Genomic DNA, 13,586 nt, shown 5'->3' with positions numbered 1-13,586 from the left:
TGTACAGTATATTGCGTGCATGCGTGCGTGAGTGCGTGTGTGCGTGTGTGCATGTTTCATACTCACACATTCAGTGGTGGTGATGTGAACAGAGCTGGTGATGTAAGACAGGCCTTCATTCATGCTGACCTGCATGTAGATCACCCTACACACACACACACACACACACACACACACACACACACACACACAGACACAGACACACACACACACACACACATGAACCCCACGTTCGTGACGTCATGTTGTAGTTCTCGAGTATGAGTAGGCCTTAACACAGTGTATTTCAGAGTATATGATGAATAGATTTAGAGCGGTGACATTGACACGTCATTAGAATATAGAATATTTTGCTGTGATTGTGTCCCACATTTAGCCCCCCCGGCCCCCAGCCACTGGGGCTAATCGGGGGCTGGGTTGGATATTGCTGGCCATCAGTGGGCCCCGGTTAGCCCGTCGGCCCTCCTGTGAACCAAACTAGTGAACCAAGTGGACCATGATACTGACCATTATACATGATTCTGACATAATACTGACATGATACTGACCACAATACTGACATAAATCATGATACTGACCATGATACTGACATGATAATGACCATAATACTGACATGATACTGACCATGATAATGGCCATGGTACTGACATGATACTGACCACAATACTGACATGATACTGACCACAATACTGACATGATACTGATATGATACTGACCACAATACTGACATGATACTGACCACAAGACTGACATGATACTGACCACAAGACTGACATGATACTGACCACAAGACTGACATGATACTGACATAATAATGACCATAATACTGACCATGATACTGACCACAAAACTGACATGATACTGACCATTATACTGACCATGATAATTGCCATGGTACTGACATGATACCGGATCTGCGCCTGTTTCTAGGTTAGATACATTTAGATAAATGAGGGCCATTGCTGTACAAGCATGCACACTGTAGTCAAATTCCTAAATGTACTGTACTCTGTCCTTACTTGCCCTCTGAAATACAGACAAACACAATCTTGCTGTGCAGATACCTTTTTTTCTTGGGCAGTTTTGTGCAGATTTGGCAAAACACACACACACACACACACACACACACACACACACACACACACACACACACACACACACACACAACACACACACGCCTGATTCACGCCAAACACCTCGGGGAGCCAAGAACCTTTTAAAGAGGTCGGGGAGTTCTCCACCCTCTCAAGGAATCTCTCGTGTTTGGATGTGAACCAAACCTCTAATGTGGAAACCATAGACAACCCAATGACTTCCTGCTCCCCTGCTTGCTCTCATGTTATGAGTGCTGTTATCTCCGTCTTACCGTTACTGTACATACAACTTAGGAAGATGACAAGATAACAGGACAACATTAGCATGCTCACGCACACCGCACAGGAGGAATTATGGGTGAGGAGGACAAGAGGCTGAGAAGGGAGGAGCATTGTTCAAACATTGTTTAGCACCCCGAACGCCCGGGGTTATTTAATCCATTATTAAATCATAGATTTATAGCAGCGGAGCACATTTAGCGACGGACCGGATGTTATCCCGGATGTGGCTGAAGTAGCTAAATGTAGCCAAAACACTCCCGAGGCGATCGGCAACAACGGGAGGTATGATTAATTCTAACGCGACTAGCGACGGGACTGCAGCGGGCCGTCTATCACATCATCTTTTCTTAGAATTGGATGGAATTATTTAGATTCACGTTTTAAGATTTTCGATCTCGTCGGCTAAAAACAGACGCTCCCAGCCTGTGGAGCGATGCAATCGGTTTTGATATAAATCTCCGTCTTGAGTGCTGGGCGTTACTAATTGAAATGGCGGAGAACTCCGTCCTTTTTACAAATATTTTTGAAAGATGTCGAAAAGGTATGAAGAATGGTGTTTTGGGAAAAAGTTAAAGAAAATCATTTTCACCTGTAGGCACGCCAGTTTGAAAGAGATTAAAGAAATATGAGCAAAACAAAAAGAAAAGAAAAGAAAACTAGATAAAGTGCCAATCGGCACAGGTCTCCACCAGGATTCTTCCTCAGCCTAGTGGGAATATGCGTGCACAGTTTCATCGCAATCGGACGCTGCGTTGAGGAGTTGTGGCCATTTGCTACTCCTGAAAACTGTAGGAGCCAATCGTGGCCAATCAGGATGGAATATGATAAATCAAACAAAGCTGTCTTGATCACATGACTATGGAGATCATGTGTAGCGATTTGCGTGAAATTTGGATAAAATCTGAAGGAGTAATAATAGAAAATGTGTTTGACATATGTCGGCCTCCTGGTGGCGCTATAAAGAGCAGATGTGAAAAATTCCAGGCAAAGGTTTTTCCTTGGCCTCTAGGGAGTTGGCATACAAAGTTATCCACAGATCCGTGCAGTTAGAGGTAAAAACACTTTTCGGCCAGTTATAGCGCCACCTTGAGGCTGAGTTGAAATTGTTCATGTGGCATTTGGTCCTCGGCCTAGTGGGAATGTGGGTGCACGATTTCACGGAAATCACGCGATGTGTTCATGATTTGCAGCATTTTGTTTGAAACTGAGCACTCCTGTGAACTTTGGAAGGCAATCTTAACCAATCAGGATGGAGTGTGAGAAATGTGAAAGACCGGTTTGGTTGAATGGCTCTAGAGAGACTGTGTACCAATTTGCGTGATGTTTGGACAAAATCTGTAGGTGTACTGTGCAAAAACTTGTTTTGCACAAAGCGGCCTCCTGGTGGCGCTATAACAGGCCGTTCTGGAAAGTTTGGGGCAGAGGTTCATCGTTGGCATCCAGGGAGTGTGTGTGCAAAATGTGGCATCGACCGGGTTAACGGTGGCCGAGATTAGCTGCTAACGGACGGACGGACGGACGGACACACGGACACACGGACGGACGGAGTGCAAAACATACTCTCCCCCTAGGCCTTCGGCCTGGTGGAGACAACTAGGCCTTCGGCCTGGTGGAGACAATGAACCCAATCTGGTGGTGGTGGGGGTGGATATAGCAGACACGGTTGCAGTTCTAGGTTTTGGACAAGAACGGAGGAAGGATTTCTTTGCTGTGATTGTGCTCCGAGGGAGGGGGGGTGGGGGGCACAAAGGGGGGTTATTGAAGATTTGAGGAGGAGGGGGAAGGGGAAGGTTCACTGGAGGGTGATTGGGAAGAAGGGTGAACAGGGAGCTCTGGAGTGAGACCAGAGGAAACGGAGACAGAGGAGAGGGGGCGGGGGTTGGTAGGACCGACTCGCTTTTCCTGTTTCACATCCCTTCGGCGTGGACCCTCCCATCTGAGACCCCCTCAGATGTCTGTCTGTCTGTCTGTCTGTCTGTCTGTCTGTCTGTCTGTCTGTCTGTCTGTCTGTCTGTCTGTCTGTCTGTCTGTCTGTCTGTCTGTCTGTCTGTCTGTCTGTCTGTCTGTATGTCTGTCTGTATGTCTGTCTGTCTGTCTGTCTGTCTGTCTGTCTGTCTGTGTGTGTCTCTCTCTCTCCTTCATTTCCTGGAACACACTGACACACTGTTTGACTGTTTGTTTTCTCCTTCTCCTCCTCTGTACTCCCTCTGTGCTGCTGTGGCTCATAACTCACACTGTGTGTGTGTGTGTGTGTGTGTGTGTGTATGTGTGTGTGTGTGTGTGTGTGTGTGTGTGTGTGTGTGTGTGTGTGTGTGTGCGTGTGCGTGTGCGTGTGCGTGTGCGTGTGCGTGTGCGTGTGTGTGTGTGCATGCGTGTGTGCGTGCGTGATATTGTGGTTGATGAAGAGTCCAGGGAAAGGCTCATACATACTTCAGTTTTTGGTGATAGCTTATCACCGCGGTGTGGTTTTTAAAGGGTTACGTCAGTCGCGGTGATGATCAGCTATCACCGGGGACACAGATCCATCTCTGTTTTTACTATCAGACAAGTCTTTTCACTCTGGAGCTATCACCCCGTTCATTGATTGGTCTAGAAGTTTGGTAAACCACAGGGAGGCGGGGTCAATCCTTAAGGACATCACCGCGAGTATGATGACCTCAACTCTTATCACCGTTTTAGGTGATAAGCTATCACCTAAAATGGTGATAACCTATCACCAACAACTGGAGTATGTATGAAGTGTCTGTATTAGTCAGAGATAGCCTGCACCTTTGACCACAGCCTAGAGGAAGCCTTTATGACCACGGTCATTGAATACCAACCACTTCTAAACACCATCTCAGAGCATGGGCTATAGGTTCAGACTATTTGTTTTTATATTCGGCAGCCTAGGCTAGGGCATGCCCACATTGTTAGAGGGTTCCATCAACTTGGGATGCCCAAAAAGGAGGCAAAAAGGCTGGCAAAGTATTGTATTGTCTCTGCTATAATTGGCAGCTGCTACATAGGGCGGAGGCGCTGCTACTTATAGCCATAGATTACTGAGTGACATGCCTGTTGTACCATGAAAACACATGCCATAATTTGTGTAACTCTTACTGCACCTATACTATTTGTGTCCTTGTATGCATCTCCTTGTGTGTACATAAATAAATGGTTTGGGTGTGTGTGCGCGTGTGCGTGTGCGTGTGTATGTGTGTGTGTGTGTGTGTGTGTGTGTGTGTGTGTGTGTGTGTGCACGCGTGCGCATGCGTGCGTGTCAGGAAGTGGGGACAGGTGGTATACTGTCCGCTTCTACTCTTGTCTTTCTCTCCCTTCACTTCTCTCCTCTCCTCTCCTCTCCTCTCTGGCAGGCATGGGTCATAGTGCTATCAGCTCCCTGGTGACAGAAAGATCTCACCCCCCATCAATCAATCAATCAATCTGCCCACTATTATCCGTCTTTCTTCGCCCCGTGTGCGTGCGTTACACATGTGGCTTCATTCGGGAGGCTACTCATCCTAGTCAACGTAGTGACTTGGTGTGACAGCGGCACAGATGACTTCATTACATACGACATGGATGGAGTGAGCTGGGTGTTGGGTGTGTGTGTGTGTGTGGGGTGTGTGTGTGTGTGTGTGTGTGTGTGTGTGTGTGTGTGTGGGGGGGGGCGGGGGTGTTGTGGGGTGGGTGGTGGCAGGGGGCGGCGGGGGTATGGAGCTGAATGATTATGGTTTAAGGGACACACACACTAATGTTTTACTAATAATAAGTAAAACATTCTACATTCAAGTATAAAATAGGCCTAAAATGGTTAACGCAAACTATAATGCTTGATCTGCGTCACCGTAGCTTTTAACCACTTTAACCATTATTTTAAACTTTAGCTATTGAAAAATGGCAGAACTGCTATTTTTGAAAAACCTTGAAAATGTGGCGCAAATCTTTGAATAAGTATATTCTTTCACAGCGAACGTGTTTAACTCATAACTTTGCTTCTGGGGGGGCCTATTACATACAGTATAATGTTTTGGGTCCTTGACATGAAATCGTTGGGAGAACCACTGATATGGAAACAGGACCAACTAACACCTGGCGAGCCAGCACAGAGACCCTTCCAATGTCAATTATTTTCCCTACTGTAGTTTCACTCCGTTGCAACGCAGCACACACACAGCTCATCAGCCCTGCCTGGAACCCGTCAACCGTTCACTATCGATTTGCTTCCTTCCGAGGAAATTGTAGGTGGGAAGCGGTGCTGACTCCACTCTAATGGCTTGTTTCCTGTGGGAAACTGATCCCTCAGGCACCATTACAGCCTCTAATGATGCTCCTGGTCCAGCACTGAGGAGAGCTTCAACCTGTTACGTAGCCAAAGTGGATTCCGTCGCTTACAGTATCTCCCAATATACTAACTTTTTGTGGGATTTGACAAACAGACAAACACTTGCAGCCACGGTGCGGAAACCCAAATTCCTCCCATGTCACACCGCCGGGAGAGGCAAACGCCAGCGAGTGGTTCTCTCAAACCGATCCCCCCGAAAATCCGAGTGACAGCGACAAGACAGATGATGACTGCGAGGGTGTCTGAGGCTGCCAGCGCTGGAGTTTATAATTATGCACGGGCGCTGCAGGCCTTAGCCGTCGCCCGGGCCGGCCTCGCCTGCAGCATCGCTGTCTGTCCTGCCTGAAAAAACATAAACATCTGCTCTGAGTCACCCGGAGCCTGGCTGGAAACCCTCCGAGGGAACTTCGCACTGCCTCGCTTACCTCAGTCACACTTAAGTCCCATTTATACGGCATCGCACGACGGTGTCGCGCGGCGAAAATACCCGATCTGTAAGCTCACAACACATCACTGTGCGCCTTGTGAGCTTACAGATCGGCTATTTTCGGCGCGGGACACCGTCATGGCCATGGGACAGAATAAATCAGGCATTACTCTCTACCAGAGTGTCAGACATACTCTATGATGCAGTGATATGATGTGGGGGCACACGCACACACACACACACACACACTCACACACACACACACACACACACACACACACACACACACACACACACACACACTACACACACAGAGGCTTCTGTGAAGGTCTTTCTTTCACCAGGAGGCTCTCTCATTAAGCTACGTTCCTAGGCTTCCGTCTTGTTGTCCTCCTTGTGACTGGTGTCTGGCTTCGTTAGCGGTGACAAACGCTGATTGATCACAGACACTCTGTGACTTTGGCCCTCATTTGTTCAAGGGCGAAAACCCCTCTCCCCGTCTCTCTACAACAAACACCCAAACTTGTTGTGCGCAGCCAGTTGGCAAAGAACACCGTGGCTTGTCGTTAGGTGCGAGTGGAGACGTTGGCAGCTCTAAATGGGACAGTTAAACTGGGTGTCAAGAGGTCGAGGCTTGGAGTCGGATCCCGCTCCAACACTCCCTATGCAGAGACCGAAGCGCACGCACGGCGGTACAGAAAACCACTTTCACATCTGTGACTGTGACATAAATGTGACCTTCATGTCCCCACCCGGGATTTGTAGGTCTGCTATTTTTCAATAGCTAAAGTAGGACAGAATGCTTAAAACACCAAAAAGGGTTCCCGCCTAAATTGGGTTAAAATAAAGTTTTATTCTCTAAAAAGAAGTAAAGAATGTAGATAGCATTGTGAAAAAAAATAACAGACTTATATGACATGTTTTGTCTAAAAAAAAAGAGATAGCTAAGCTACTAGTTACTATTCCGATTTGGACCGTCAGTCTGACCAAAACCTCAGGAAAGGTACAATGAAGCTACTGTGTACATAATTAGTTGGTGGCTGAGGACATGTTATGAATAAAACATACACACAAACATACTACAAATGGATGGAGAATGGGAGAATTCTCTGTTTGATGTGAAGGACAAACTGCACTCACAACTCGACATCTGAAAAAGTACTTTTCGTCAAACTGCCCCAGGCAGCCGCATGGTAAACAAAGTATCTTAATGACATCATTTTGAATGCAGTGAAGATGCCCACAATCTAGAGCGACTTACAAGTGCAAATCTGAGCGAGCAGAGTTACCATAGTCAACAAACTACAGGCTAAATAGCAGTGGTGGAAAGTAAGTACATTTACTTAAATACTGTATCACAGGATCTACTGAATGTGTCAAACTGACATATTGAGCCTATGACACAGTGTGGCTTCCCCCCAGTAGGCTACCTTCACATTCAGTAGATCCTGTGATCTTCTGTGGCCAGATGTCATTTCTTGGGGTCTAGTAGGACTATAGTAAATAATAAAAAAATAAATCGCTATAAAATTTTGTAAAGACATACATATTTAGCACCATGCTCGAATGCCCCCGCCCCCCTGTCAAAAACGGCTAAAATCCCTAAAATGAAAGAAAGCAGCAAATGAAAAGAAATGAACACTCATCTTTTACTTTCTCTCATAACAACCTAAAACATGAACCTTGGTTGAAAATAAACTAAAGTTGTCCTTTAAGTACAATTTTGAGGTATTTGTACACAAATATTGTAATTTACTCCACTACAATTATTTGAGAACGTTTGCTAGTTACTTTTTACATTTGGATTATTACTACAAAACATACATTACCACCTCAGCCCTACAGGTACGTATATACATTTCGACCGATCTACAAGTTTCGACCGATCTACAAGTTCACAATGTGTCGCATCGTGACGCATTGTGAACTTGTAGATCGGCTATTTTCTAAAGATTTTCATACATTTGATAACTTCAAACGGGGACATTCTACAAAATGAGTACTTTTACAATTTGATGTCAATACTTTCACTCATGTACATTTTGAATTTCGGACATTTACTTCTGACGGAGTAGTTCTATATTGCGGTATTGATACTTTTATTTAAAGGTATATTCAGTGATTTCACTTAATTCAAATATCACTTATTTTTTTGTTTTGTTGTGATAATCCTCCCTACTATAGAGTGTGCTGGCCATATAAGGAGTTCCTCCCTGTCCCCTGTGGGTCAAAAAACCTTAGGTTTCGTTTTTGACTCTCTATCCTGATTGGACGAAAGGCTGGGTCCCACAGCCAAAAACGAAACCTAAGGTTTTTGGAGTGAAATCACTGAATATACCTTTAAGTAAAACATTCAAGTACTTTTTCCACCACTGCTAAAAAAAAAAAGTAGAGTGCAATGCAGTGCCTCAAAGAAACCAGAATCAGGTACAAACCAACCTAGCATCTGTCTAAACAATATACTCGAAATAACATTATAACGTTTTAAGATTTTCGCTCTCGTTTAGCCAAGGAGTGTGACTGGGTGAGGTGGAGTCTGAAAATGGTGAGCTTTCAGATTGCGGTGAAAAAAAGGGAGTGAGTCTGCACTTACTTGGGATTTGACTGTGTATAAGGACCAAAATTGATGTGTACTGTAAAGTTAAACGTACCTCCCTACTTCCTCTACGACGGGAGCGGGACAAAGCAGGAAGGTGTCTTCTATCCCCACTGGCCTCTCATCTGCAATTAAGGAAACGAGTCATGAAGCATGAGTTAAGTCCGTTGCTCTCCCTAGGTTGGCGGAGGGTGTGTAGAGCCCAGGATCACATTAGATGATTGACACTGGGGTGAAAAATGGGTTACAAAATCGTGGGACAAAAAATATAATAAAAAGAAAAAAAAAAGGAAACGAGTCATTCATGAAGTCTGCTGCCAAAATACGGCTACCATTATACTGTATATTCAGTCATACACCCAAATTAACCCATTTAGGACTGACGTCGATTTTATTTTTCTTCACATGTTTCTATATCAGTGGTTCTCAATATTTCATGTCAAGGACCCCAAAGATTATATGTTATTGGCCACCGACCCCCATCTGAAAATATGTTGTTCCAGGCAGGGACCCACCAGAAGCAAAGATTTGAGTTAAAAACTGAAACCAGCCACATTTTCACAATTTAAAAAAAATAGCAGACCTACAAGCTCGTAGTGCGCCACTCGGTGGCTATTTTTGAATAGCTAAATTATAACATAATGTTTAAAACACCAAAAGGTGTTCCCGCCCAAAATGGGTTAAGATCTGGCCCTGCAAGGACTGCGAGGGTAATTCCATTCCCATGATTGATGCTAATTAATGAGGAGGCATCTTTTAGTATTACATTTTTTTTTTCTTTTTTTAAGATATTTTTTTGCGGCTTACGCCTTTTATTGATTTTTTAAGGGACAGATAGTAGGCTGACAGGAAACGGGAGAGAGATGGGGGGATGACATGCGGTAAAGGCCGTGTCGGGTTCGGGAGTCGAACCCGCGGCACACCGCGACTGGATCACCAGTCCGGTGCCCAGACCGTTACGCTACGGCCTGGGCCAGTATTACATTTTTAGTCACATTTTTACAATACTGTAAGTGATGATTTTTTTTTACACACCATGTGTGTGCGTACGTGCGTTCGTTTGTGCGTGCATGCGTGCACTCACCCAGAGTGTGTGTGTCATTGAGTTTGAAGCTGCAGAGGACCTGGTCTGTGTTTCTGGCGTGGAGGAAGCCGTTCCCTCTGACCACCACCTGGAATCTCTCTGAACGGGACAAGACAAAAAAACAACAACATATTATGGGCATTTCTTTTTTTCTCTTTTTTATGTGGTTCATTTGGCCCAAAAAATATTTGTTGTAACCGTTGTTGTCTTAAGTGCCTCTCTCGAAGAGAGTCATATCATATGACTCTCTTCTTCGAGTCACTTATACAACTGAGGTTACTTAAGTAACCCGAAGTTCTCGTCATGATTACATTCAAACGGAACGCAAAGATTACGAGGCGTCAGCCTGTATGAGTGAGCCATCAACTACAAACAGTTTTGACGTGAAGCATTTGTCGGCAAGTGTTATACATTTTCATATGAGTTCTTTGTCAAACCTCCTGTGCGTAAAGACGATGATACACTATTAATTGATTTAGTTAGTTAACGCTTGATTTAAGAAGATATAGGAAAACATTGCTATCTGTGTTTCCAGAGCTAATCTCGCAAACCACTGGACCAATCAGCACAAGATCTCTTGTGCACACTACCAGTAGACCAACTCCTTGCATCACATATTTACACACTTTACTTATATTTTATAATGGAAGTAAATTGAGTTCAGATTGATATGACACATTGCCCAAATATCAAGTAAAACGTCATACGATACGAATTTGGTCAGTGATTCTCTACCTGTGGGCCGGGGGCCAATTGGTGGGCTGCGAGACGCCAAATTATTGGCAAAAGACTACGATTTTATTGATAATATAACATTAACATTGTGCTATTTTTTAAAAATCGTTGTCAGGCCTAAATGAGTTAAAAACATTAGTTTTCATTGTGATAAGTGTGATAAGTGTTAAGTGCAGGTCAGATGGGTGGGCCGTGAACACTTTCACTCTTTCAGTCACTTTGGGTAAGTGACGTCATTATACATAGCCACATGAAGTCTGAGACGCACGTGGAAGTCAAGCTGTTATTAGACCCTGTTTTGTTAGTAACCTTCCAGCGCTTTCTTAGCCTCTTAGGGTCTGTTTGTTGTACCAATTCTGTGATGCGCTCAACTCAAGCAGTAGAACGCAACGCATGCTTCATTAGTGCTGCTTTATATCTGTGTGTGCTTGTGCCCGTCTGTGTGGAAAGGCCATAATATGCTTGACTGGTGCTAATACTCAAAGTGCTGCTATTCACAAACCTCAGCTTGGGTTGTATAGCCAGAAGGGGTGTGTGTCTGTGTGTGTCTGCGTATGTGTGTTTGACCTCCTCCTTCCCCATGGCACTGTGGAGGCAGTGTGACGCACACTGTATAGGCAGGGCAGCATATGCTGCAGTGTGCCGTGTCCGTGGGCGCTAGCTGAGCAGCATATGTTAGGAGCGGCTGGAAGAACACAAGCCTGCAGGCCTCCACTCCTCAGTTGGCACGGCCATGTACAACGGCCATGTACAACGTACATGTGACCTTACCTATGGCGCCATGCCACCAGGCTGCGTGCGTGCGTGCGTGCATTGCTATACTTGTGAGGGCCAAAATGTCCCCTCAGTCATATGAGTATAGAATTTGATAAACGCATTGAGACAATTCTCCCAGTTCCTCACAAGACAAATATGGTTGTTAAAATGATTTGTGAGTCAGGCTTTACTGTTAGGATAAGATTGAGGTTGGGGTGTTTTGGAGGTAGTCATTTAGAGGTGAGGTTTAGGGGATTGGGGTTGGAGTTATGTGATTGATTTATACTCGGTTACTGGTGTCGCACACCGAAAATAGCCGATCTTCAAGCTTGTGGATTTGCTGCACGATACCGTGTGAGACCAAGTACAACTCGGGCTGTACAGTTAAAAATGCATATTTGTCGTCGTAGTTTTTTTTTGTTCCTCACAAGTATAGTAATACAACTGTGTGTGTGTGTGTGTGTGTGTGTGTGCATGTGTGTGCGACTGTCCGTGTGTGTGTCTGTGTGCGTGTGTGCGACTGTGCATGTGCATGCATGACTGTGTTCTTTGGCTGTGCACCAAGGTTTTCCTCTAGCATTATCCCGACTAATAGAAGTGAACATCTGCCACACCTTTAACCTTTTCGAGTTACAACGTGAAGATCACTGGATAGAAGCACCAGTGTGTATATTTCCAACTTGCATCGTTCTAAGTAGGCCAGTGCCCAACGGGCACCGCTCTAGTCTATCTATCTATAAATGCACCAAGTCTCTGTCTGTGTGTAATCTATGTGTAACGCGGGAACCGTTCGCCCCACTGACTTCAAATGTGACACACGTGTTCCACGTCACCACAGGGGGTGCAGTGCCCGGTGTCGAGTCGGGCGGACCCACGGTTGTCCAGAACCGCCACAAAAGGCCTCTGCCTGGGCTCTGGATTGATCACACCTGATCACACCCTTAGATCTCCATATATAGAGCTGGCCTGTTCTGACATCACAATGTTGTTCTGACATCTGCATACTGCATAGACTCCATATTTGGGCATGCCTGACAAATAACTCCATATATGGGCATAAAAGGAACACATACATAACTAGAAAAAGTGCCCTTCTGGGCACAGGTCTCCACCAGGATAGGAATGTAGGACATTGCAGCTTGCCTTCATCTGGTGGTTGGATAAAAGGGCGACAAAAGTAAATTATCCACAGATCCGTGCAGTTAGAGGTAAAAACACTTTTCGGCCAGTTATAGCGCCACCTTGAGGCTGAGTTGAAATTGTTCATGTGGCATTTCGTCCTCGGCCTAGTGGGAATGTGCGTGCACAATTTCACGGAAATCACGCGATGTGTTCATGATTTGCAGCATTTTGTTTGAAACTGAGCACTCCTGTGAACTTTGGAAGCCAATCTTAACCAATCAGGATGGAGTCTGAGAAATCTGAAAGACCGGTTTCGTTGAATGGCTCTAGAGAGACTGTGTACCAATTTGCGCGATGTTTGGACAAAATCTGTAGGTGTACTGTGCAAAAACTTGTTTTGCACAAAGCGGCCTCCTGGTGGCGCTATAACAGGCCGTTCTGGAAAGTTTGGGGCAGAGGTTCATCGTTGGCATCCAGGGAGTGTGTGTGCAAAATTTGGCATCGACCGGGTTAACGGTGGCCGAGATTAGCTGCTCACGGACACACACACGGACACACGGACGGACACACGGACGGACGGACGGAGTGCAAAACATACTCTCCCCCCATGCCTTCGGCCTGGTGGAGACAATAACTGGGTGGGGCATGTATTTCCAACTTGCATCGTTCCAACTAAGTAGGCCAGTGCCCAACGGGCACCGCTCTAGTCATATTATGTACAAAGTATGACAAAATGTAATTGTACGCTCATGTCTGCATATGGTTTTTAACATTCTGTGATTAGTACAAACTGTATACATTTTCATTTCATTTCATTTACATACAGTACTGTGTACAACTGTGTGGAACTATGGGTTCAAACTCACAAATCACTGTGTTTGTTCACAGTAGCGCCTGCACACGCACACACACGCACGCACACGCACACGCACACACACACACACACACACACACACACACACACACACACACACACACACACACACACACACACACACACACACACACACACAACACTCCCTTCAATTAACTCTTAAGCTTCTGTAATTACACACATCTCCTCTCCAACCTCGTGTCTTAAATCTCCCGGCTGGAGCAGCTGCAGTACTTACAGCTAACTAACTACAGCTACTATGAAAACAGCAGTCACTACCATTTAATTCAGA

The 13,586-nt window shown here is 45.3% G+C and overlaps 1 protein-coding gene across 1 annotated transcript in view; it reads right to left on the bottom strand.

Annotated features, from left to right (window-relative positions):
* antxr1d (ANTXR cell adhesion molecule 1d) overlaps nt 1–13,586 on the bottom strand; it is a 50,361-nt gene that overhangs the window by 18,088 nt on the left and 18,687 nt on the right. The window contains exons 10-12 of the mRNA XM_083775563.1: nt 9,808–9,906; nt 8,779–8,848; nt 67–145 (exon numbers count right to left, since the gene is read on the bottom strand). Of these exons, the coding sequence (XP_083631689.1) occupies nt 67–145; nt 8,779–8,848; nt 9,808–9,906 (248 nt within the window). The remainder of the gene's footprint in view (nt 1–66; nt 146–8,778; nt 8,849–9,807; nt 9,907–13,586) is intronic.

Source organism: Protomyctophum parallelum, assembly GCF_964188405.1.
Source record: "Protomyctophum parallelum genome assembly, chromosome: 10".
NCBI lineage: Eukaryota > Metazoa > Chordata > Actinopteri > Myctophiformes > Myctophidae > Protomyctophum > Protomyctophum parallelum.
This window is presented reverse-complemented; position numbering and strand designations above follow the sequence as displayed.